Genomic DNA, 26927 nt, shown 5'->3' with positions numbered 1-26927 from the left:
TTTGATCCCAGCACTTGGGAGGCAGAGGTGGGTAGATAGATCTCTGTGAGATTGAGGCCAGCCTGGGCTACAGAGTGAGTTCTAGGCCAGACAGAACTAAGTGGTAAGACCCTGTCTCAAAAAAAAAAATAAAGTAAAAATAATAGGATCTTTTTAAGTATGTAAGAGTCATAATGTTTTTGGTTTTGTGTGCTTACTTTGTAAGGGGAAAGATGCCCCACAGATATGGCTAGGTCTGGTGTTGTACAATGTGACGACTGGAATGTTACCTTGGTACTTATCAGGGATCTAAGAAGATCCCTACCTGCTAAAATTGCTATTGAGAATCCAGAAAGAGAAGGAGTTAGGCACTACGCAAACGGGGAGATGGTTGCTACTGCCAGGTTTGTAATTGAGCACCAGCACAATCTCATGATTTTCATAATCCAGCGAGCCAGCCTCTGTAAGACTCGTGTCTGCCTCAGCCTGTTCCTGGCATCCATTGGCTGCATCTTCCAACATCAGTTACATCTGCTGCGTAGACTTAGTCTCCTGCATTGGAGACTCTGCAGTGGGCAACATCTGAGTCATGACCAGGATGGCAACTGTCTTGGCATTGGGTCACTTACCTAGTCCAGATCTCCAGTTTATAAATCTCCTACAGAAGGGACCTCACAACCCCAGGCCCTGCAACTTTAGGGTGGAGCTGACATCATTTGCAGAGTCAGCTCTCTGGAAAGAGGTGCTTTTTGTGGAGGTACAAGGTATGGCTCAGATGACATACACCAGAGGTCTTCGTATGCCGCTTTGTACTGAGGTGTTCTTGCTGGCTGAGCTGGAGTGCGAGACTTACAGGCTCCTGTTTCCTGAGCACTTGCCATGTCCTGGGTGCTGGAGAGAGCACTGGCAGAGGAGTCCACAGGGAACACAGCAGACAGATAGGGAGACTGATCTAGTCTGTGCCACGTGGGCAGTGAGTGGTGTGGGGCTGAGGTCTGCCTGACCTAGTGCCTCCCTCAGAGAATGGAACAAGGACCATAACCAGGTAGATTGGATGTTGGAGGTAAACAGGAGGCTCTGAGCATGCTTGCACGTGAGTAGCGTGTTTGTCTGTCTGACATCAGCCAGTCCCCCAACAATGGCCGCTTAACCTCAGAAGAGCTCCAGCTTCCAGATCAGCATGGCTCCAGGATTGGCCATGACATCTGCTGGACACCCTCTGGGGTTCACGTAAGATACATTTGTTCTGGGGTTGGGGATTTAGCTCAGTGGTAGAGCGCTTGCCTAGGAAGCGCAAGGCCCTGGGTTCGGTCCCCAGCTCCGAAAAAAAGAAAAAGGAAAAAAAAAAAAGATACATTTGTTCTTGATGCCTTCTCTTTGGGAGGCTGGATCTGGGTCATGCCGGGAGCAGCGAGGGTGTGGCAGGTAACGTGTGAGCTTGATCAAAATTCTCATGTACAGGTACTCACCTGGGCAAGCAGTTTCCAGAATCCATACCATCCCAGGGCGGTTGTGCTGTCTGGGGCCAAGAGTAGAGGAGAGAGCAGAGACCACAGGTACCTGGGCCTAGGAAATGACTCAGTCAGCAAAGCACTTGCTGAGTTTGAATCCCTAGCACCTCTGTACAGACTGGATCCAGTGGTGACTTCTTTAACCCCAGCGCTCAGGGGAAAACAGGGGCCAGTGGATCTTCCTAGCTCACCATCCAGTCAGTCTAGCTGAATCAGTGAGAGACTGTCTCAGAAATAAAGTGGAGAAGTGATTGAAGACAAGGGTCTGCTTTGCTCTAAGCACAGGCAAGCATACATGCACAGAGGTAATACGTATATCACAACACACACTATACTTAAACACTGCTGATCTGTAATCCCAAGCATTATTTCAAGGTCAACATTAGATTTCATTGCCTTTAGCTCTTACACCAGAGATGGGCAAGCACTCACTGCTGGCATAGAAGAGGACCCGAAGACCACCTGGCAAGGATGCTAACCATCCCTGAGCAAGAGTTTCCCTGCTCAGACAATTTGGTGAGGTCCCCATGGGTCCCATGTAGCTCAGACAGGTGTCAAACTTACTACATAGTCAAAGATGATGTTGAGTTCTTGTCTTTCTGCCATCTCCTCCCAAGTGCTAGGAGTACAGGTGTCCACCACTCCCCTGGCTCAGGCTAGACGATTTAGCCTTCCAGGTAGATCAACCCTGTTGTGACTGAGGCTGGCACTGGGAGTTCCTTGACTGTTTTTCCACAGGGCATTGAGGCAGTGAGGGACTTTGAGGCCAGCCTGGGGTCTCAGAGCTCAGTCTTCCCCATGCCACTGTGTCTTTGTGTGTGTGTGTGTGTGTGTGTGTGTGTGTGTGTGTCTGTGTCTGTGTCTGGGTATGTGCGTGTGAGTGCTCTTGTCCTCAGAGGTCAGAGGCCTGGGATTCTCTGGGGCTGGAGTTCCAGGCAATTGTTAGTCACCTGGCATGGGTGCTAGGAACTGAACTCAGGTCTCCTGCAAGAGCCCTAAGGACTCCTAACTGCTGAGCCGTCTCTCCAGCCCATACTTACAGTATTTTGAATGAACAGGGTTTAGTTCATTTGACAGTTCTACCTGGGTAGAGCTAACAGTTTTCCTCATGTCCTGGTGATCTTCAGGGGTGTCCTAAGTAGCTTGCAGTTATACTGTGGTACTTGCGTTTTTCTTGCTGCTTCCAAATATTTTTGTAGGTAGTTCACCAGCGTCAGCCTCTACGTGTGGCTGTATGTCGGAGTTGAAGCTGAGCCCCAGGGCTTTTCTCTAAGATCTTTGATCTTAACTGTCAAAGCTCTGAGCAGAAAGTAGATCTTTCAGTCCAGGCTATTTAGTGAGTGCTTGCTTGTTTGTGGGCTCACCAAAGCTTTTACACTCTGTAGACCTGGCTGTGTGTTGAGAACAGTGGAGCACACATTCTTGATGCAAACGGCTGTTGAGGCGGGCAGACAGAGGCCCTGCCTGTGGCCACATCCTAATGACTCCTGGCTCTGTCGGCCACCTCACTGGAACCTCGGGTGCTTTTAAATTCCGGAAAATGTAGATCTTGTGGGTTTTGCGGCAAAGAGGAAATGACACCACCAATGAGAGGTCCCCTGGCACACCCCCTGGGCTTAGCTGGCAGGCCCTGCTGCGGTTTGTCTCAGAAAGTGGCCATTTGGTGCTTCTGTGATTGCACTAACTTTCACAAAATGTGAGAGCAGCTCCAGTCCTCTGTGATGGGAGCCCTCACGTGCCAGTTGCCGCCGTTTTACATGAGCAGGATAGCGCACTGTTCCTCGATACTCGAGTTCACAGGAGAGGGCAGTCCCAGGACCCCAGAGTTCCCAGCAGTCGTAGCACATCAGGAACTTGCCATGTTCCTCATTCAGCTCAGGCCCCACTGGCAGCCTTACACAGCCCTGCCCAGGGCCTGCTTTGTGATATTTAGCCCAGAACTCCGACATCTTTATAAAAAAGATGAGACTAGGGTGTCGCTCAGTGGTAGGGTATGGAATGAGTGTAGCTGTGAGGCCTAAGCCATGTTGGGAAAACCTGTTTTTTTTAGACAAGCTTCTGGGTATCTCATGGTAATCAGGGGTGCAGACTAGACCTGTGGCTTTGCAGAACTTGTAACCTAAAGGAAGAGAGCCAGGCAAGGCAGAAGGACTGAGAGTCATCTGGGCAAAGGCCTGGAGGCTTCCTGGAGGAAGGGGCATGGACGCCTAGCCTAGGTCCAGGGATTCATGGCAAGAGGTTCACTGGCACAAATATGAGTGAGTGACTGAAGGCTTGGGGAGGGCAGGCAAGTGGGACTGGAGAGCCTCAGGGTAGCTCAGGCCTAGTCCAGGCTGATGCTTCCCTGCATGAACAGGCCACAGCCGAAGTCCTGTGTAAAACAGTTGTTATTAATCACCCCCAGAGGCACAGCCTGTGGTCCCCTCACTGTGATGGATGACTGTTATTGACTCTACTGTTAATGTTAGGAGCCTAGCTGCCTCTTTCATTAATGTAGAAAGGAGTAGTTTGAGTTTGCACAACTATCTGATGTGTAGCCCTGCCTCTGGTCAACCCTCAGAAGGTGTGGTTTGCAAGCCACTTGGAGTGGCGGAAGGGACTGAGTAGAAATTCTGAGATTTGAACTCTAGGTTCCTTAGCCATTTGGAAGCACAAGTCACACCCAGGTGCAGTCCCAGGCATGAGGGCAGGAATGGGTGAGATGGATATAGGCCCTGCCTTCATGGTGGGGGGACTTAATGTGTTATTTGTGGGGGTCCCATATTCTAGTTCAGCATTCCTAGTTCAGGCAAGCTTTTAGGTGGTGCTTGCCTTTTTTGGGGGGAGAGGGGGATTGAAAGTTACAATAGCTCTAGGGTCTGGTCTCCAAAATTCTCATATTCATTGGATACCATGGGCTTAGCCAAACCAGGTAGCTGCTCTCCTTGGTTCTCTCTGGTCGGTGGTATCCTCCCCTCTGTGGAGCCTGCTGGATCCCCTTGGCTGGCATGAGCGAGTCTCCTTTTCAAGCAGGCCCTAGCTGCACACTCCTGTGTGTCTGCCTCTGCCCTGCGTTCCTCAGTTCAGGTCAGAGCTCTGTGCTTGACCTGGGTCAGGCTGCCCTTGTCCAAGCTTATCTTACTTGAGCCTTTGGAACGCCTCGGACATCCTTCCCTTGGGAAACACAGATCCATGTGTCTGGAATCTGCCAATACTCTTGGGTGTAAATCTCTGATAGCCTGTATGGGACTCTAGTCAAGGGCTGTTACCATCACTGTTCCCTCCCAGTCACAGCCACCATGTTGGTGCCCTTCTGTGCAGTCATGGCTGAGAGCTTGTCTCTTAAACTCTGAGGGAGGCTCCAGGGCAGGGGAGACACGCACGCACACACGCGTGCGCACACGTACTTGCACAAGACCCTTTGCCACTACCCAGGGTGTCTGAATTAACAGTTGGAAGGTTGCCCCATTTTCCCAAGATTTCCTCCATGACTCTTTGTTATCAGTTATCAATATTTGCGCCTTAAACAGGAAGGCTGGCTTCTGTTTAGCTTGTTCCTTTTTGGACTAATCGTGACCTTTCCTGTTGTAGGGCTGGTTTTGGAGGCAGTGCAGTTGGCCAGTCTCATTGAGGATGGGGCTCCATGCTTGTGACCAGACCCTCCTAACTCCTCTACCTATTTATAGCTTCCTTCACCATGAGTGACAGCAAGGGGGTTCCCCATGGCCTGCCGTCACTGTTCCCCCGTGGCATCTGCCTGAGCTCCCCCCCACAGGGCACATGGCTGCCACATGCTTGTGCTCCCCATAAAGGTGACCTTTTCTTTGCTGGACTTCCCACAGGCAAAGCTGGTGCGGTACATCTGTAAGCAGCGGCAGAGCAAGCTGAGCGTGACCCCGAGCGACAGGACCGCCGAGCTCAACAGCTACCCGCGCTTCAGTGACTGGCTGTACATCTTCAATGTGAGGCCTGAGGTGGTACAGGTATGCAGCAGGATCCCGGCCAGGGACGGGCAAGAGGGGATGAGTGGGGACCACATCCAAATGTGAGAATGGCTAAGATGGAGAGACGAATGCTCTGCTCTTGGGAAGGGGGAGAGGATGACACAGGGGGTGGGGGGCAGCAACAGCCAGGAGCAACCCAGGGTACCTGTGTCAGGAGCAAGTGGCCCAAGTGCCAGCGCCTCATAAGCTCGGGTAGCCCCCACCAAACTGGTCATTCATTTGGTCATCATGACAATGACCTTTCCTGGAATTCTTGGCTCTCTGGCAGACATGGTGTTTAATACTTTGACACTGTAACCTTGGAGCCAGAGGGATGGCTCAGAGCCTGGAAAGAGCAGTTGTCACTCTTCCAGGACCCAGGACCCACAGAGTGACTCATAACCATTTGTAACTTCAGTTCCAGGGGATCAGATGCCCTCTTCTGCCCTCCACAGTCACTAAGCACGCACATGGTGCCCACACATGCAAACAAAGCACTTATGCACACAATAAAAGGAAACAGAATTTTCCCATTCTGCTCAGAGTTCTATGAAGGAGGTTTTGCTATTCTTCTGACATACATGAGGACACAGAGCTGGCCGGTGGCTGCCAGGGGATCTAGAAACAAGAACCCGAGGTCAGCATCCTCTCCCGATTGCCTGAACTGTGTTGCCTTCTTCTGCTCATCTCTCCGCCTGTCCATATCTTACCCAACCTCAGTGTACCACGTAACCAACAGTGCACTTGGAGATGCGTCAGGGCCCAGGGCAGCACTCATGGAGCCGACAGAAGCAGCTGGGCGGGAGCTGTGCTTCTCCAGGTCAAGTCTCATAAAACATGAAAGACTGGCCCTCCTCATACAATCTCCTACATCTATTCTAACCCTCACTAGTGCCTACGGTTAAGTCCATTCAGTGTGGGCCCTGAGGAGAACAGAACAAGGGAAAGGTGTCCTGACTGACTGCCACTCAGGAAAACAAACAAAAAAACCAAGCCAAAACAGCCCTTTGAGATTCTGATCTTTCCTTCCCCTCAGTGTGAAAATCTTTATAACATTTCTAAGGGGTTAGGACCAGCCAGCCACTGGTCTCAGGCAGCCGTACCTGCGCTTTTAGAGATGTGAGCTGTAATCTGAAGCCTGGATACCAAAGAAACAATATAAAATTGCTTTGCCTGTGACTTTCCCTGCCTGTGACCTGTTGAAGAAACAATCATTTTTGTACGTATGTTTGTAGCATTAAAATCACTCTCCTCTGTGTATTTGGTGTAGTTGATTGGTTGGTTGGTTTTGAGGCAGGGTCTTGCTATATATAACCCTGACTGGCCTGGAACCTTTTATGTAGATCAGTAGGGTGGCCTCATACTTGGGAAGATCCTCCTGCCTCTGCCTCCCAAATGCTGGGTTATAAACGGGCATCGCTGTGCTCAGCTGGTGCGTTTGTCTGTTTGGTTTTGGTTTTTCAAGTGTGGCTGCTCAGATTGGAATATAAGAGTACAGCTCATCAGGTACTCGTGTGGGACAGTACCCGTGGGGACCATCTAGATAATCTTACGTTTTACTCTCATCATTTGACAGTTAACCCAGTATGCTTTTCTCCTGGTTTCACACTTTTGTGTCTTATTTATTGTTTCTTTATTGTTTTCTGATTGGGTGTAATAAGTTAACAGACAAAAGCCAACTCTAGCCATTGGCTATTAGATGTGTCAGTAACCAGTGCTACTGTGACACTCTTTGTAAATACTCTGGAGTTTCCCCTAGGAGATATTCCTGGATGGAAATGTGCCTGTCCGCTTGTGGGGTTGGAGAATGAGTGGGTTCTAGCCAAGATGTCCTAGCCCCCAGTTACCATAATATGGAGTATGGTCCACATAACCGGAAAGGATGGGCTGGAATAAGACTGAGGGCAACTGCCTTGTGCAGCGGGTTCCTTGAATGCTAACAGTTGCACACCCGCACACACGTGGGTGCACATAGCATATACACAGAGAATAATGAGCTACAACCTCTGTCTGTCTCCTCGCCTACCTTCCTGCTTGTCACTCTTCTGCCGTCCAGGAAGGAGGTTGGACATGCAGTGTGGACAGAGATTTAAGTACCTAGACTTGGAGATTATGCAGAAGTAAGTTGTCCCCTCCCCTGTGCTGCCACTGTCCTCCGAGTCTCACTGTACCTCCCTCATCCCCAGGATCTATGTCAGTACCTCCAGCTGAGGGCACAGCAGTTCAGGCATGGTCACAGAGCTGGTGACAAGGACAGACCGTGCGTGGTTCAAGTCCAATGTGCTAGACTCTGGAGTGTGCCTTTCACCTCCTTTGCTCTCTGAAGATATACTTGGCAGCTGGTCTTATGCCCAAAGGGCTTCTCAGCAGATACCTAAAGAACTTGGGAGACTATCTTTGTGGTATGGGGCCCAGGGTGCCCAAGGTGATGTCTGGTAATTTGGAGTGTGCTGTGTGGTAGCAGCTGGGTTAGAGGCCTCCCAGCCAGGCTGAGCTGTAACTGGTACTGAGGCAGGCGCTGACTGAATCGTGAAGTCCGAAATGACTCAGCAGAGTGTGTGCTCAGTGAGCAGACAGTGGCAGCATCTTTTGGATCTGTTTGGATCTGAGGTCTGAGGAGCTGATGGGCAACTGGGCCCCAAGGCCAAGTGGATGATGGGAGCCAGAATGTCTCTTGGGAAGGAGAGTTCTAGGAACAGGGTGGGGGTGAGAGACCAGGAACACTGCCTGCTGGCTGTGACCTCTCACCTGGAGACAGTTGGCAACTGAGAAGCCAGCGCTGGAGCAGAGATTACACCCTGCCCATCTTCGTGTCTGGATAGACGCTGTCTTCCACCCTGTCTCCCCACAGCAGTAGCTTGTTGGGCAGTAGTTAGGGTCCCCCCTTCTCTATCCATTCTCTGGTGTTCCTAAGCAGTGATGTGTCTGTGCACATGGACTCTATCATAAAGACCAGGGCTCCCAGGCCTTTCCAGCCCTCCACCCTATAGGAGGCCTGGGCCTTTAATAGAATAGCATGCTTCTTACTGTGCCAGACTGGCCCCTAGGTCCTGGACACTAGAAGCTAAGTAGCATTATCTCACTGGCCTGCCCGCCCTAGTGCCTTCCTGCTAAGGAAGCTAACAATTCCCCCAAAGGGTTGGCAGGACAACTTGACCTCCACCGATGAAGAGATGTACAGAGGGCCTGTTGATGCCCTCATGAGATCGCTCCAACATCAGCATCCCAGGCAACAGGGAGGTCCCAGAACCTGTCAGCCTCTCCAGAAAGCTGGCTAGAGGTCTCCGTGTGGCAATGTAGATCCTTCTAGAGAGACTCTGAAGTTTGAGCTGGAGAGAGTCTTCTGAGGAGTACAGACTACAGAACTCAGCTCCTTCCTAACAAAAACAGTCCCCAGTGCATATGAACACGACAGGGTCAGAGGCCAGGCAGCCATAGCATCTGCTTCTTGTTCTGGATGGGAGTTAGACATTCTGTGGCTACCTGTCTGAATGCGCGCTCTGCAGGCCCTTGGGCTTGGTGCTGGGCAACTTTCCAATGGGAGCTGAACATCCCTGAGTTTTCTGGCCAGGGGTGTGCAGGTGTGAGGACACCTGTGGTTATCCCAAGGGTCTCTTGATGGTCTCTACCAGTGTATCCCTGAGCAGGCCTCGGTTTACCCATGTCAGGAAAGGTTCAGATAGTTTTCTCAGCCTTCTTTCTCCTCAGGCTTTGAGAGACAGAGGAAAGCCAGAGCAGTAGAGTTGTGTCCTGTGAGGTGATTGGGGAAGCTGCCTGGAAACATGCTGTCCTCTGTCACTGAACGCTTCAACCAGGCTGGTTTCCCAATGACTTCAGTCCCATTGTTCTTCGGAAAAGAATTCTCAGTGCTTTCCCATTGGTCTCCTATGGAACATGTGTCCTGCGTGTGCCCTGTGGGCACAGCTGGGACCCCTCTCCCACAAGCACGGCTTCGCCTCACAGGCCCAACGCAGGTTTCTTCACCCATGGATTTTCATGCTTTGGCCTTGTGTGTCTTCACCTCTTTGTGTTTGCTGCAGTTGCTTATCCCACACAGGAAGTGATCAGGATACAAATTAGAGGCCCATGGATACGGAGTCGCAGGGTGCCTTTAAACTGCTTTCCACACCACGCAGCGGCAGGGGTTGTTTATGGAGTGAGCAAGCGGAGTCCTCCCTGTTCCTGTGTTCTGAGATAAGCACCTTGTTTGCAGTTGCCAGGTACCCTGGCCAGACCTCTCCATGCACGCTGCAGTCATTGACAACACTGACAGCTCACGCTTGTTCCCTTCCTGCCTTTTGTTTGCTATAATGGGACCGCGCACTGTGAATTCTGCATGATGTCAGTCTTATTCTCCCCTTTGTGTAAATCCAGAAAATCCACCTCATTCTTTTACAGCACAATAGTGAGAGAATTCTTCAGGATGTCAGACAGTGGGCCGGGGATGCAGCTCAGTGATAGGTAGGGTGCTGCTCACTGGGAAGAACTGCTGGTAAGGGGGAAGGGATGGCTGGCCTGATCCAGCAGGAGCAGGGACATTCCCCGGGAGAGATCACACACACACGCGCGCACACACACACACACGCTCACACACACACACACACACACGCACACACACGCACACACATACGCTCACACACATGAGTGCTCACACACACACACACGCACGCACACACACGCACACACACGCACACACACGCACACACACGCTCACACACACTCACACACGCTCACACACGCACGTGCTCACACACACGCGCTCACACACGCTCACACACGCACGTGCTCACACACACACGCTCACACACGCTCACACACTCGCGCGCTCACACACTCAATGAGTCCCTCAGGACCCGAAGAAAGGAAGGAAAAGGAAGGGAGTGAGGATGGGAGGAGAAATCTGTCATTATGAATGATTGTGTTTGGATGGGACCAATTGCTTACACAGGTGCTCACAGTGACATCAACATATGAATAAGTCTGCTAACCTGTGCCCTAGGAAGCCACACATACCTGAAAAAGCCCTGTACCCAGACCCAGAGCACCTGGCAGGTGGGAGGCCCTTGGCAAATCTTTTCTGGTCAAAGGGTGGTAAAAATGAACAGAAATCAGTGAGGACAGAGGTTGGGAGTGTTGGGGTTCCTCTCAGTATCTATCACTCTGCATACCAGGACTAGAATGCCTTGAAGCTGAAGGGTCCAGCCTTGGCATATCACCACAGGCTGATGTGTCATAGAACACGTCCTGAAGCCTCCTGAGTGGTTGGGGGTCTTTATGTGGCAGAATTTGTTCTTTCCACCTTTTGAATGTTGTTCTGACCTTGGCTCTTCATGGCTGTATGGCTGAAGAAGACAGAAGCACAGTCATGTACATATGAAGCTGTATGAGGTACAAGGTTGCCTCCCTAGAGTGAGCTAGCCATCACCTTAGCTTGATGCCGCAGGGTTGGACAGTGTTTATGGTCACTTTCCAGGCAACAGTGTCTTTCCTGGTGGGTAAAGAAAGAGGGACGTCAAGCCAGGCCTGCGTGGTACCACACACCCTTAATTCTAGGATTCAGGAAGATGAAATAGAAAGTTTGTGAGTTTGAGTCTAGCCTGGGCTACATAATTCCAAGGTATCCTGGGTTGTATAGCAAGACACTGCCTCAGTAATTATTACATAATTGGTTGACACGAGTAAGGAGTGGCAGCTGCACGGGCAGACTGCGGTGACTGTTCTCATTTGTCCTTACCTGTCTTAGCTAGGGTCACCATTGCTGTGATAAAACACCATGGCCAACAGCAGCTTGGTGAGGAAAGGGTTTATTTAGCTTACACTTCCACATCAATGTACATCATTGAAGGAAGTCAGAACAGGAACTCAAGCGGGGCAGGAACCTGAAAGCCGATTCAGAGGTTATGGCAGGAGACCGTTTACTGGCTTGCTCCTTGTGACTTGCTCAGCCTGCTTTCCTGTAGAACCCAGGACCACCAGCCCAGGGTAGCCCCAACCACAATGGGCTGGGCCCTCTCACATCAATCACTAATTAAGAAAATGACCTACAATTGTTTCTATAGCCCAATCTTACCGAGACAGTTTCTCTTTCTTTCTTTTTTTTTTTTTTTTAAAGATTTATTTATTTATTTTGTATATGAGTACACTGTAGCTGTCTTCTGACACACCAGAAGAGCGCATCGGATTCCATTACAGATGGTTGTGAGCCACCATGTGGTTGCTGGGATTTGAACTCAGGACCTCTGGAAGAGCAGTCAGTGCTCTTAACCACTGAGCCATCTCTCCAGCCCCTGAGACAGTTTCTCAATTGAGGCTTCCCCCTCTCAGATGACTCTAGCTTGGGTCAAGCTGACATAGAACTAACCAGTGTATCACTTGAATGGATCCCAGCCCTCAAAACCTCAGGGCCTGCTGTGGCTCTTCTTTTATTTTAAGATTTAAAAAAAAACAAAAAACAAAACAAAAAAAAAAAACCTCTTTATTGACTCTTCGTGAGGTTCACACTATGTATCCTAGTCCCACTCATCTCCCCGTCCCCTCACATCTGCCCTTTACCCTTGCAACCTTTCCCCGAAAATAAAACGCATACGTACGCACGAACGTGCACGCACACGCCCACCCCCACCCCCACCCCCACCACCAGCAACAACAACAACAAAAGCTTAGAAAACATCTCATCGTGGAAGCTGTAGTGTGTCACAGAGTGTCCCACAGTGTGTCCCTCTGTCCACACATCTTCATGTACAAATGCTCACTGCAGTGAGTCATTGGCCATGTTTGAGATCTCTGGCTTCTGTCACACCATCAGTATTGGCTCCTCAACAGGCCTCCTCCTGGGTATCTTATTGTCCTGTGTCAGGGAGACTCTGCAGCTTTGGATCAGGAGGACTGGCCCTTTCACATGTCCCAACCATTTGCAGATGATATAAATGTCGGGATGGGTCAACTCAGAGCCCTTGTGGGCCTGAGCGGTAGCTGACCTGGTCAGCATGCTGGCTCTCCCTTATCCACACCACCTCCAGTGCTGCTCCAGCTAGGTCACCCAATGCCACCACTAGCAGGAGGCAGGGTCAGCTCTTGGAGGCTCATGAGCATCCAAATCTCCAAAAGCCAGCTCCACTATGCCGCTTAGTCAGGGTTCTGGGCCCACTTTCCCAGGTGCTGCAGAAGGTAAGGGGTGGGCCAGATCTTCCACTCTCACCCCCTCAGGGCTGGCTTACCTGTGCCTTCGCCATCAGGGCTGCTCTACTGTGTCGCCCAGATGAGAGGTGCACAGCAGCCTGCTCTCCCAAGTGCTTCAGCGGGTGAGGGACAGGGCCAGTTCATCTGTTCTCATGATCCCAGGGCCTGCTCTCCTGACTGCTGGTGGTGGTGAGGGGCAGTGCTGCTCTCCTGACTGCTGGTGGTGGTGGGGGCTTCACCTGTGCACCCACGGTTGTGGCTTTTCTTACCTGGAAATCTTGGATTCCTCTTCTTTCCCCACACCAGTGCAGACCCTGGGCAGACTCTTTGCCTAATAGGACCTCTGTGACGAGAAGGCTCTATCCCCTCCAGTCCAGGAAAAGTTGTCCTAGATGCACAGACAAACTGAACTCCTCATGGTTCTGTGTCAGTGATTGCCAATCTGTGCTGTGATCTCTTGGGGTGGGGTGTCAAACGACCCTTTTACAGGGGTTGCATATCAGATATTTACATTATGATTCATAACAATAGCAAAATTGCAGTTACAAAGTAGCAACAAAATGATTTTATGGTTGCAGAGATAACGGAAACAAGAGGAGAGGAACTGTGTAAAAGGGTCACAGCTTTAGGAAGGTTGAGAACCACTTCTATATCAACAAGAGCTTTAAAGTATGTGGACGTTGGGCTGTTACTACACTTGAGCTGCGCAGCTCTTGAGTCTGCCTAAGAGGGCCTAAGCTAAGAGCTTGGACGCTGTGACACTTCTGCCTCATGGGCTCCAGGCTTGGGTAAAACACAACTTGAGAGTTGACATAAGTGCTTTTATGGAAGCCAGGGTGAAATGTGTGAGGCTAATAAGACAGACTCATCCTGGGCAGTCAAGGGCAGACTACTCAGAAAGACAACAGGCAACACCAGGGGAGTTGTTCATCCCCGAAGTAGGGCAGGAAGAGCATCCAGATAAGGGAGCGCTGTCTGTGGGGACCCTGAGGCTGAAGAAAGCCCGAGCTGTGCTCATAGGATACACTGGAGAAGGCATGGGAGGAGACTGGGCCGGTTCAGGAACTCTGTGTGTGGAGCGGACTTGAGGGTGGGTAATTGAAGTGCATGAGAGAGCGGGGGTGGGGGGGAGTGGGGAGGTGGGGGGGTTGAATATTGGAATTCTTCTAAGGGAAAGAAAGCTCCCACTGGTGAGCAGGCAGAATGCACCCTGGGTTTACTGAGGAGATGCAAAGGAGATGGCAGCAGCCTGCTGAGAAGAAATGCAGGGGAGGGAAAGGGCCTGAGACAGGTCAGAGGCAACGCCCCCCCCCCCCCCTTCCTCATACTGACCATTTCCAGCCACCCCTGCCCCACAGATTAAGTCTGAACACCACAGCTTGGGTTTCTGGCTGCAGCTAGGGAAATGATTTCAGAGCCTGCTGGCCAGGAGCCATTTTTTTCCCCTTCAGCAATTTCCCTGTTGGAAATTGCTAAAGGAAGTGGGAAGGGCCGGCTGGGATCAGTTCTAGCAGGCAGAGGTGGATGCTATGCAGAACCTGTGGTCCTGCACAGAGCCTCACTATACGGCCCTTCTGTAGCTGGCACTTTTGAGCTGAGGATGTCTGTGGGTCCCGTAAACGGCTTTATGTTATGGGCCGGTTGGCAGGATTCTCTTCCACTTTTCTTCTGCCCTCTCAGCCTTCTCCGGGATGAGCACCTGACCATTGCCACCATCTTGGCCTCCCACTGGCTGTGACTGTATTAACCTGGGAAGGGTGGCTTCCAAGCCGGGAGGGTTCTCTAAGAAGCAGACCCACATAAGCACATTGGCTCTTGAGGTATAGATCAACAGGGTGAGTCCTGTGGCTTTTCCCCCAGCCTCTTTCTTCTTCCTGCCAGCCTCACATCACCCCTGGGAGCCAGATGCCTGGCTGATCTCAGGCAGCTGGGAACCTCCCCAGAAAGCAGGTCCACTGTGCTGCCTTGAGGAGGGATCTGCATAGAAATGTCAGCCCCCATGCCAGAGGAAGTTGTTGTATTAGATGCTGGGTCTCAGGTGTAGCTTGGTATACTGGACCACAGACTCCCTGCTTGGGATGGGCCAACAGAGGCCCAGTGGGTGGACAGCATACTTCTGTCAGTCACATTTAACCACACAGAGAGGAGCTGAAGGAGGGATGTGGAAGGGAAGATGGAGATGACTAGGCTAGCTTCATGTGTGTGTGTGCATGATACATGCACACATGTGCACGTGTGTCACAAACATGCACACACACAGTCCTGTTTAATCATCGTGCCTAGAAAAGGGAGAACGGTTCCTCATTTTCTGGTTCAGGAAGCTTAAGCTCAGAGGAAGTAAGGGGCTTGTCATAACTGTACACTGAGGTAGCGCTGGAAAGGTCAGAATTCTAACTCAGGTTGTTATGACCCAGAGCTGTGGGATCCACCCCACCCCAGGCCCCAGAGCAGCCCAGTTTAGTGTAGCTGTCTTTGGTGGTGTGACAGAGTGGAGCTGGCTGCCTTTCTCTCACGTTCTTTCCCCCTTCACTGCCCTCTCCCCACCTTCTTCTCTGTCTTCTTTATGCCCCTTCATTGAGTAGGCATCCATCATTTATGCTTTGCTAGGTACCCAAATGAATTATCTCAGGGGTTCATTGATGAAGAAGGTAGTGTGCCCTGGGGAGGTTATGGCTATAGAATGCACTTGTTACAAATAGTCACCATGCAAAGCTGAGTGTCCAAGGACTGCAGGTCCCAAGAGGAGGACGTGTGTCACTTTCTCACTCGTTAATTTACTCTCAATAGCATGTGTTCAGCCGTGTCTGTATAAAGGGCACCTTTCTAAGTATATGCCACTTTCCAACTGATAAGGTAATATTTTTTTCTGGTCCTGGACCAAGTATCTGTTAAGCTTCTAAGGTAGGGGTACCACTGGGCTCTGGCAGTCAGGTAAAGAGTCACAGCTAAGAGCGTGCCTTACTTATAACTGTGTTGTGTGGTGCTGTGAACTATGTACCCATCTCCTACGTCTTTGGAGTTCTAGGTCACTGAGTGTAGACTGGATGTGATATGAGAACAGGAATCTGGCTCTTTATAATGTGACTCTGTTCCTGGTATTTACACACTGGTGTTCTTCCTGAATGCTTGAATTCATATATCATCCAAAGCCTTTCTGCCCCTTGGGCTGAGATGTCGCAGGAGCGTGGTCGTCTGGGTGAGTGAAAAGGGCACTCCAGCATTGCTGGGGCCCTTGAATTTGCCAGTCACTGTGGCCGCTATTTCTGGGCTGTTGTGTCTGTGGGCCACAGGCTGGACTTGAATAACAGCATGTGCCAGGGGCCCCTGGCTTTGGAGTGGTGTGTGCCGAGCCTCCTGCAGACACTGCCAGCTTCCAAGCCACCAGCTTGCATGTGCTCTCCCTCCTCCTCTGGGAGGGCAGCCGTGAAGAGAGGCTTGCTCTGAAAGAGATCTGATGAACCAGATTGTGTTAGCTCTGCCTGCTTCAGTTATCGTAAGTCACAGTTTCTTCTTTGGCTCCCTTTTGTGCATGGATAGTGTAAGCTCATGTGTGTGCAGGTGTTGTGTGTACATGTGGAGGCCCAGAAGGTGTTGGGTGTCCTGCTCTATTACTTTCCACCTTACTCCTTAGAGGCAGGGCCTCTCACTGGACCTGGAACTTGGCTGGTCCCCTGCAATCCCCAATGAGTATCCCGTCTCCGCCCACGCAGTACCAGAGCTCCTGGTGCACACATAGGCAAGCTCAGTTTTTTCTGCGGGTTCTGGGGATTTGAACTTGGGTCCTCATGCTTGTACAAACACTCTGAGCCACTGAGCTCTCTATCCTTAGTCTGTCACCCTTCTTCTTTAATAAGTAGCAGCAGGTAAATTTCAGGGTTCCCTGCTCCCAAATCCTGCATATCCCATTTTGACCAGGGCAGCAGGCTTGGAAAGGAAGTCTGCTCAAGAGTATGACGCCTGGACAGGTGACCCATTTGAGTTGCCAGCAGCCAGCTGTGATCTTGGGCAAGTCCCTTAACTTCTCTGTGCCCATTTTCTCATCAGCCAGCTGTTCTGTGGAGAAGTGTGGAGTCACATCTGGTCCCTTCTGCCTCCTCAACCCCCACACAGCTAGCAGCTCCCACGGGCTCTGTTTCCATGCATGTCCCAGATCCATCTGCGTCTGTTTCATTGGCATTGCACCTCCATCACTCCCAGATCCATGTCCCCTCCCTCGGCTTCAATTTTCATGAGCCCAGAATGGTTTTGCTTTAAGCCCACATCCAGGAAGCTGGCTTTCCTGAGTCCAGTCCTTGGTCAGGATCCAGTCACACTCAGCATAGAGCCCGGCCCTGTCACCATCCCTAAGACTCTGAAGTATTCAGTGTCTGCATCCTTCCACACTTCCTGCCTCTTCTCCCTCTGCCCAGGCATTGGACAAGGCAGGCTGCTTCCTGTAACAACCACGGGCCCTTGTTTGATCATTTCTTCTGCCTGCATGGGTCTGTGTCCCCAGGTGGTGCCTCCTCTTCCTCTGCAGGGCGGAGAAGTGGGGACTGTAGTGAAGCCACCCTGTCTAAGCCAGATGCCTCTCGTCCTCACCACAGCCGTGCACAGCACCTTCCTCCTTATACTCACTTGCAGATTCCAGTCGCACATTTTAGTTAGTTTTGAATTTGTTCTTTATCTCTCTTCTTGCTGGAAAAGACAATATTGTGTGTACTTTAATACCCCCAAGTACCGAGTAAAGTCCTCTGCACACACAGCTCTTTATTGACAGGGATGAAGGATGGATAGATAGAACAAGGGAAGGGCTCAGGGGCATAGTCAGTACTTCCCAAGTAAAGCTGATGTATACTCCTCCCACTAGTCGGTGCTTCTCTGCAGTAAATGTAGCTACCCGATAGACTTAAGACATGAGCGAGCCCAGAGAGGTATGGGTACAGGAGTGATGCCATTAGGAAGTGTCTCCTGAATGAACAGCCCTGTGTGGCAGCATGCAGGACCTGGGCAGCTCAGCAATACTTCTTATTGCAATTGTACCTGTCAAGGGGGCCAAATGGGCCACTTCCCCTTGAACTGTAGCCACCGCCTCAGGGAGGGCTCTGATTGGATCGGCTTTGGTCACATGTTCATGTACTGTGACCAATAACCGGTTAGGAAGAGGGAGCGCAGGGGTCAAAGGGCTCAGCTGGGTAGAGGAACTTGAAGAGTCCAGGGCCACCCGCGCTCAGCAAGAGGTTCACTGTCGGAGGGTAGTAGTACAACTCTGCAGTATTAGCTCTTCAGGACTCTGAGGCAGGAGGATAGCAAATGCAGGTCTTCCCTGAGTGTCTCAAAACCTCAAGGGAAAAAGAAAGCAGAGCTCCTAGTAATTTTCAGTACTGCACAGGGCAGTGAGGCTTCTCAGATGGAGTTCTGGAGCCTTGCCGGCAGCAGGACAGAAGGCTGTGCACACACCTTGTAACAACCACTGCTGTAGCTTTCATGCCACCTTTACCCCTCATTCTCCATAGGAAAGGGTCACCTGGAGGCCTCACATGACTTCCTATCCACAGATAGGGTTCCTGTGCCTGAGCAGGACCACAGGCCTCTGGCTCAGCAGGGCTTCTCAGCTCCCTTGTGTCTCGGCCAAGACTAAAATAATTGGCGAGGCCACTTTTGTTGTCATTGCTGTTTAATTAACATTTCTTTATGCTTATTTTAGAAAATACAGAAGAGCAAAGAAAATAAGACCTATGATCACATTCAGAGACAGTCATTGGTTCTTGGGTTTAGCCTCCATCCCCCTCCCCCATTTTGCTATAGCACCTCTTGATTCCAGGCTGGCCTTGAACTCACTTTGTAGCCAAGACTAGCCTTGATCTTGTGACCTTCATACCTCCACATTCCCTGGGATTATAGGTTTCCACCACATTTTCCACCCAGATTAGATTTTCCCTGCTATTTAGTGCTTATTCATATGTTCATGTTCAAAATGTGCAAAGATGGGGCTGGCGAGGTGGCTCAGCATTTAAGAGCACTGGGTGCTCTTCCAGAGGTCCTGAGTTCGAATCCCAGCACCCACATGGTGGCTCACAACCATCTGTAATGGGATCTGATGCCCTCTTCTGGTGTGTCTGAAGATAGCTACAGTGTACTTATATACATATACATAAAAATAAACAAAAGTCTTTTAAAAATGTAGAAGACTAGGGAGTAATAATAGTTCTGTTTACTAACTGTTTTCTCATAGTCTCAGTGCTGGGACAGAAACACTGGGAAAGTGGCTGCTTCCTTCTGGGCAGAGCTCTTTGTTATAGTCCTTTTTTTTTTTTTAGGTTTATTTATTTATTTTATGTCTATAAGTGCTCTATCTGCATGTACACCTGCACGCCAGAAGTGAGCATCAGATCCCATTATAGAAGGTTGTGAGCCACCATATAACTGCTAAGTCGTCTCCGGCCCACGCCTATTCCTTTTAATGGTGTAATTCACATGTGAATTTAGGCTACAGTTATTTAGCGAGGACTCAGTATTCCTACACCTGATGTGAGCTGTACCTCGATGGTCCCATCCGCTCCTCCAAGTGACCTTCAAGAAAGCATGCCATATCCTGAGAGACACAGCCAGAATATGGCAAATACATAGGCGAATGCCAGCAGCAAACCACTGAACTGAGAACAGGACCCCCGTTGAAGGAATCAGAGAAAGAACTGAAAGAGCTTGAAGAGGCTTGAGACCCCCATATGAACAACAATGCCAACCAACCAGAGCTTCCAGGGACTAAGCCACTACCCAAAGACTATACATGGACTGACCCTGGGCTCCAACCGCATAGGTAACAATGAATAGCCTAGTAAGATCACCAGTGGAAGGGGAAGCCCTTGGTCCGGCCAAGGCTGAACCCCCAGTGAATGGGATTGTTGGGGGGAGGGCGGTAATGGGAGGAGGATGGGGAGGGGAACCCCATATAGAAGGGGAGAGGGAGGGGTTAGGGGGATGTTTGCCTGGAATCCGGGAAAGGTAATAACAATTGAAATGTAAATAAGAAATACCCAATTTAATAAAGATGGAGGAAAAGAAAAAAAGCATGTCACGATGCTGTGTGTGTAGCAAATGGGACATTGTCACCTACTGAGACCACAGAGTAGGCAGTGGCCAAGCCAGGACGCATCTCCAGGAAGTCCGGCTGCAAAACTGGGACACAAAATTCTCCTTCTCTTCTTTGTCTGTTTTTCTCACTCAGTTCTCACAAACAGGCCCTTGTCTCTTTCTGTGAAGCCCGAGATCTTTACATTCATTGAGTGTGTTTTTAGTGTGTGCATGTGCTCATATATCCGTGCACGCATGTGTCTGTGGAGGACACAGGTCAACACCACAAGTCCTCCTCAGTTACTCCTCACCATGTATTTTGAGATTGGGTCTCACTGAGCTGGAACTCACTGATTGGCCACACTGGCCAACAAGCCTGAGGGATATTCCCATCTCCACCTCTCCAACCCTGAGATGACAGCTGTGGGCCACCGTGCCTGGCTTTCTCTACTTGGGTTCTAGGGCCCTGAACTCAGGTCTTTAGGCTTGTGGGGCAAACACTTCACTAACTAATCCACCCCACAGTGCCTGTAATTTTATTTATTTTAAAAACAATTTATTTATTGTTTTAGAGAAGCATCCCCCAAATCTTATTGTAAGTGTTCATTTTAGGAAAATTAGAAAAAAACTTCAAAAAGAAAGTGAAATTGCCCCCAGACACTGGCAGTCCTGACACCCTGCCCTGTAGTCCTCTCTCTCTCTCTCTCTCTCTCTCTCTCTCTCTCTCTCTCTCTCTCTCTCTCTCTCTGTCTTTCCCTTATCCTGAGAGAGAAAGGGTCACTTCTAGCTGTGTGACAGCCACACATGCTCGTTTGGTGGTATCTTTTCCACTCTCCAGGGCCTGCTGTCACCCTCAAGGCTCATGTGTGCCTCAGATGTGTTAGAGGCTGTGGGGGTTGAAGGGTAGTTGCAGTTCATGTGGAGGTGGGGAGTCTCCAGATGACTCATGGTGCTCCCGTGAGAGATAACTGTGCTCCCTCCTGATTCAGTTCCTGCCCTTTGGAGAGAGGTAGTGAGGCAGGGAAAACTGGGTCCTGGCATCCTGGGTCCCCGCCCCCTGCTGTGAGCCTCTGTCTCTGCCTCATGCCCAGCACCTGCTCTGGGAAGTATGTGCTGACTCCCCAGCTCCCAGGCACAGACTATTTTCGGCTACAGTGACCATTCCCTAGTAATGAAAACAGAAACCCCTCTCCCTGCCTTGTTCTTCCTTGGGACGGTGCACTGGGGGCCAGGGCTGCTGCGCTCAGGCCCCCTCACCATGCACTGCCTGTGGAGCTGGGTCACCACAAAGGCATCAAGGGACCCAGAAACCCCACCACCCACCTTGCCAAGAGAAGCCCAGGGCTCAAGCCGGCCTGCATCAGATGAGAATTGTGAGGTAGGTAGTGGGCCTGTCCTTGGGCCCTCGGAATGGCTCCCTTTGGCTGGACCCTGAGTCTGCTTTGCCAGCTGGTTATAGAACACATGCTGAAAAGCATGCATTTTAGGGAGGTGGCTGTCATTTCATATTTTGTGCCCTCTCTTACGACAGAGAATGGCTAAGGAGCAGTCAGAGTCTTAGACCAGGATGGTCCCCATCTGTATAACGTGAAGGGTTTGGCTGATCCCATGCTTCTGGTCGAAACAGTACACACTTGTTTTGAGACTGCTGTATCTACAGGAGCTGACCTGTCCCTGCTATGAGGGCTTGAGCTCCTCTTCTGATCAGTCAGGACAGGGAAACTGGGCTACATAGAGAAAGAATCCAAGTGTTGACTGTAGAGAAATGGGGCCAAGACTCAAATTATCGTGGCCCACGATGAGTAACAGAAATCCTTCAGTCTGTTTTTATAGCTAGCAAGCATTTATACCTGGGCTACTTACTGATTGGTGGCAGTACCCATACTCGTTACTTTTAGGGTTAAACTGATTAGGAAGGAGGAAGCTCATTGAGAAGCTGCATAAGAATCAGTGGGCAATGGGCCCCTCCCTGTAAACCTTGGCTTTTGTCTTAGAAGCTAGCTGTTGGGTCTAGCTGGTGCTTTGAGGTTCCCATCTTCCTGTTAAATAAAAAAAATGTACCTGTCACCGGAGTTGAGGAGGTAGGGTGGACAAGATTTGTTCCCTTCTATCGTCTGTGTTAGGGACTTGGCAGGTCCTAAAGTGACATCCTAGGGCTGATTGCTTTGAATTACACAGGGCTCTGGTCCCACAAGTTCATCATGTAGCTTGGCACCACTTGGGTAGTTGTCTTTGGAGAAGAGGCTCAGGGCAGAGGTCAGGGACTTCCCCTCAGTTTCTGTGTGGTACCAGCTCAGAAGAACTAGAAGGAAGGGGCGAATGGGTAGGGAGGACTTGCTGGGAGCAGAGAAGACCCTGAGTGAGTGAAGTCCTGGAGAATGTGTGCTGTTGATGTGGGCACAGCCATGTCAAGGAACCCAGAGTCTCAGGGGTCCTTGGAAAATGGGAAAGCTTTCTCCACAGGGTCGGAGGGAAATGGCAAAGCCTCCCTTGTGCAATCAAGCGTGAGTGTTAACAGTGTGCTTAGAGAATGTCTGCCCTACTGCCCTGCTCATGTTTATGGCCTTAAGACTGTTTTCCTACAGACACTGCTCCTACCAAGATTAGCTAAACCTGTCTCCTTGATCCAGCTGCACCCCATAAACCCTGCCCCTTGTTTATTTGTGCCTCCTTGTTCAGCTGTATGCAATGACATCTCCTTCCTGCTCAACTCTATGTAAAAATTACAGAGCTTCCCAGTGCTGTGGTTTCTCCATCTAACACCAACCCCCAGACTGTCTATCTGTGACCATCTCTGTCTTTTCTTCTCTCTTGTGGTTCCCCTTAGTGTATGGACGTTGGGAGGCCCGCAGTGGAAAGCACGGCCTGTTCTGGTGTTGGTTCCTGTGGATGCAGATAACCAGGGCCTGGTCCCAGAGCTGTTGTTTGAGTAACACAGGCAGGTTTCCTCCTCTAGGGTCCTGGCTTTCTTTTTCCCCTCTGTAAATTCACTTGGGGACTACAATATCTCTAAGGTCCCTTTGAAGTCTGCCTCTGACCTTGGCAGGCGATGGGTTTCTCCTCATTTTATTGGGTATCCACTGGTTCCTTTCATGTCCTCAGAACCTGGTAGCTATGGTGATAGCCCCCTGGCTTGGGTCCTAGCCGTCCTCTCACAGCGTTGGGCTTCCACAGCTTTGGGATCCAGTGCTGTGGTGGGGCCTTTAGTGATCAGTGGCCCTGGAAAACTACAGAGAAGGGCTGCCTGCCCTTGGGTCTCCTGAGAGGTCTCAACCTGCTCCTATTTGGATGCCCTAGGGGAGCTCTGAAACAATGTATCCCTTGTCTGTAGGCAGAGAATCTGCTTCTCAGGTCTCCAGCCCTGGGGCTCCTGCCTACGTATAACCTAGTTTATTCCCTGCCGGAATAGACAGACAAACTACCCAGAAGACAAACCTCTCATGTTGGCTACTGATGTGGTGATCTGTTAGAGGGGTCTGTGATTAGGCTCCTGCTCCTGCAGGATTGAAGCTTGGGGTCTGGCATGTAGCTGTGATCCATTTGCTACACTGGGTACACTCTGGTGCAGTGGGACTGGCCAGCTGTGCTCAGACTTCTCCTCCTGGAAACCCGGAAGAGGTAGATGCAGGTAGGAAGGGGGAAGAACTGGGGCTGGGGATATAGGTCACTGGTAAACTGCTGCTTAGCATAAGCAAGACTCTGTGTTTAGTCCTTGGCACTGGGAAAATGAGGGGAAGGACTTGAACAGGGGAAATATGGGGACCTCCAGGCAATAAAGATGGCGGAGACATGGTTGTTGACTCTCACTCAGGAGGACTGGGTTGCCCATGGGAAATGCTTCAGGCTAGCCCTTATCCTTTCTGGCACCCTGAAGTGCTGCTGCAGGCCCAACTTTGTCACAGCTCCCCGTTTGCTTCAAGGAGTGCCTTGGTGTGGTTGGCACAACATATGGTCATTTGTCACACAGCTGTCACTTGCTTGTAGTGCCTATTCCATCAGCAAAGGAGTACAAGGAAGCTTGAAGATCCAGGAGCTGTGCCCTAGAGCCAGGGAGGGTAAGGGAAGGGCGTCTGGACCTGGCTAACTCAGGTCTGGTTCCTCTGTATGGCTGTTCTGTGCAGTATGGGAGTTCCTCACTTGCCAGAGCCCCAGAAGCAGAGTGTCCCTCAAGGGTTTATGTAGCTCATTGGCTGTAGCCAAACTGTCTACCCTAACCCCAAGACTTCCTTTCAAACAGTCTTTAATTTTTTGAAGACTTTTATTATTTTTAAGTCTGCCTGTGCACACATGCACGTGAATACGGGTGCCTACGGAGGCCACAAGTACCAGCTCCCCCTGAAGCAGGAGCTATAGGTGGTTGTAAGGTGCTGGACACAGGACCTGGAACTGAACTCCTGTTCAGTTCTAACCACTCAGCAGTCTCTCCAGCCTGGTCTCTGACTGGTTTGAACCGGTATTTCAGGGTGGTAGTATTGTCTTTTGCTTTGTTTCCTGTTGGAGTCTTGAACAAACTAGTATAGTTTTGACATGAGCTTTTCTGTGGGGTCTCATGGATAATGGTATTTATTTACTGAAAAGGCCTCCCTCTGTAGCTTAAGCGGGCATTGAACTCACAACCTTCCCTTTACTTTGGGAGGGTGTGGAGTAAGGGAAGCACCAGTTCCCCCAAGCTTGGGTACATGTGTTTCTCTCATGGACCATGTCTGGCCGTTTTCAGCTGGCAGTGGAACAGTCAGCTTGGAGATGTGTGTTGGTGAATAGCCACAGGATGTGGTTTTTGGGTAGCAGGTATGGGCCAGGCCAGAAACCTGTCCTGGATGACCCCTTCCTGCTGATGTTGTACTGGGGTGGGACGAGGGATGCCGATGTGAGGGGGAAGCAGGAGAGGAGGAGCAATGAGACCAGGGCCTATGGGAGATGAAGCCAGACATAACTGGCAAGTACTTGTGAAGTGACTGAATAAACCCACTTGATCAGGACCAAAGAGATGCGGTCCACAGACCAAATCTAGTTCACTATTGTTTAAAGAATGAAGGATTTGTTTTTTTTTTCTTCCTTTTTTCTTTTTAACTGGCAGAGAGGAGGACAAAATATTTTGTGACAGATAAAAATGGTATAAAATTCAAGTTTGAGAGTCTCCGAGTATCATTTGAACATGGCCACACCCACTCTTGGGGATGTTTGGGTACAGCCATGGAAGAAGGGGCCTTTTTGTGCCCAGGTGCAGCTGGGAGACTGCTATGAGACAGGCCCTGGTGGGTGGCACTGAGGCTGGACAGTGACACCATGTGCAATCTAGAGCTGGAGCACTGTACCAGGCAGTCCTGGAGAGTACCAGGAAAGGGACTGGCTTGAATTACTGAGGAGCCTGAAGTAGGGGTGGGGCTTCGGGGTAGGTGGGGAGGGGGCCCCTTGCAACTGCTTTCATCCCCACTGCTAAGAGTTCACCCTAAGTAGTCTCTCACTCCAACTGTTCCCGCTGTTCTGGCTGGAGTTACAGTGCATTTGTATATGTGTGGCCCACGTCAGGCAGCACGGCCCCTGGCATAACCACTGTCCTCTCGCTGGCCCACATGTGTTTCTAAGTATAGACCCAGGCTGCCCCGTGGCTGCTCGTAAGTCCCAGGATACCATCTGATACCCAGTGTGACCTGTGACCCTAGCCATTCCTAGCTGCCGGAGACTGGGCAGGGGAGTATTTGTCCAGACCCTTTCCTGCCTTCTGCTACGGAGAACAGAGAGGAGCAGGCTCCTGTTAATGGCGTGACTTAATTGTCACAGGCTGGGATGACTTCAGCCTGCAACTGGCTCTGCTTTCTCATCATTACCAGAAAGGATAATTTAATGTCACTCACTGGAAAACATAAGTCACGGTTTGAGGGAAAGTGGCCGAGCCTAGGAGGCAAGTGTTCCTACCGCCTGCTTGCTCGTGGGCCATGTGAGCCCCCAAGGCATGTTGGGCCCATGGCTGGGGCATGTGGCTTCTCTCAGCTTCTAGTTAACATATTTTATCTTGGTTCAGCAGCTGGAGTGAGAAGCAGTTCTGGAAGCAGTGTGGCTTCTCAGTCTCCATCCCTGCGTTAGCTCTCCAGGGCATGGCAGAAGGAGGCCAGCTTTGTTCTTAGCTTTCAAATGAGCATCTTCTTCTGTAGGCCTCCAGGCAGGTGGGCAGCCAGGGACCTCTCAAGCCAGAGCGGGTTTCCCAGAGGCCCTCCCCATGAGTCCCTCTTTAGCAGGAGGCAGGCCGATCCCTAACTGCATGTGGTTCCCTAGCATACATGGGAGTGACTCTGGTTTTAAGGGACTCCCCTGTGCTGTGCGTGTCTCCATGAGTGGGCGAGTCACATCTGTGTGTGAGGTCTGGGGACTTCAAGTTGTTTTGGCTGAGACATGATACCAGACCACTCCTGGGGGTGAGGGTGCTGGGGAGGCTCATCTCGCTGTGGGGGCTGGGCAGCCACAGATGCTTTCCTCTGTTAGTTCCCCCCACTTCAGGCATGTTTGCCTTGTGGAACTTGTCTTAACATGGAGTCCCAAATCAGTCCTATGAGTTGGAAGACTGCACACTTCATGTGCAGGGTGGCTGGCTCAGTGAGGTAGCCTGGCCACCAGAGTGCTCACTGCTGGGGAACAGGCCTCATGTGCCAGCAGAGTAAGGCTCTAGATGTCTCTGGTCAGATCCACTGTGGTGGGAAGGTGCCCCTCCTTCCAGCAGCCTCTGTTCTCAGGCCCTCTGTGTCTATGAACGCAGGCTCTTCTCATCTGAGTTAGCCGCCACCAAGTAAGAAACAACCATTCAGAGATAATCCAAACTGTCATTGCTATTTAGACAGACAGACGGATGGACGGACAGGCGGGCAGGCAGACAGACAGATAGACCGACCAATGCCCAGGCGGCCTCAAACTTACTGTATACCCACACCTGGCTGTGAAGTATTGATCCACCTGCTTCAGCCTTTCAAGTTCCGGGTAACAGACTTGGTACACCAATCCCAGCTTACTTTTGCTTTTCTGTTTCTGTTTGTTTGTTTTTAGTGCTAATCTGTCACCCTTCCTGGCTTTCTCCATTCCCATAACACTGAGAGCGGTGGGTGGGTTTCTGGTTAGCCTTGTAGTTTGTGGCAGAAAACATGTAATCATAAAAGGATGGGTATGGGGATGACTCCACTGCTGTAATTTCTGGGGACCGGGGTTGCCTCCCCTCCCCTTCTTCCTCCTCATGCCAGGGAGATTTAGTGGTAGA

General features: G+C 50.7%; 1 protein-coding gene across 4 annotated transcripts in view; it reads left to right on the top strand.

The window, feature by feature from the left end:
- The window catches only part of Ksr1 (kinase suppressor of ras 1), a 136298-nt gene that overhangs the window by 70028 nt on the left and 39343 nt on the right, over positions 1–26927 (top strand). For 3 of the 4 annotated variants that reach the window (XM_006246926.5, XM_006246924.5, NM_001382488.2), the window contains 1 exon segment: positions 5312–5452. In XM_006246926.5, the coding sequence (XP_006246988.1) occupies positions 5312–5452 (141 nt within the window). 4 annotated transcript variants of the gene reach the window in all.

Source organism: Rattus norvegicus, chromosome 10, assembly GCF_036323735.1.
Source record: "Rattus norvegicus strain BN/NHsdMcwi chromosome 10, GRCr8, whole genome shotgun sequence".
Classification (NCBI taxonomy): domain Eukaryota; kingdom Metazoa; phylum Chordata; class Mammalia; order Rodentia; family Muridae; genus Rattus; species Rattus norvegicus.
This window is presented reverse-complemented; position numbering and strand designations above follow the sequence as displayed.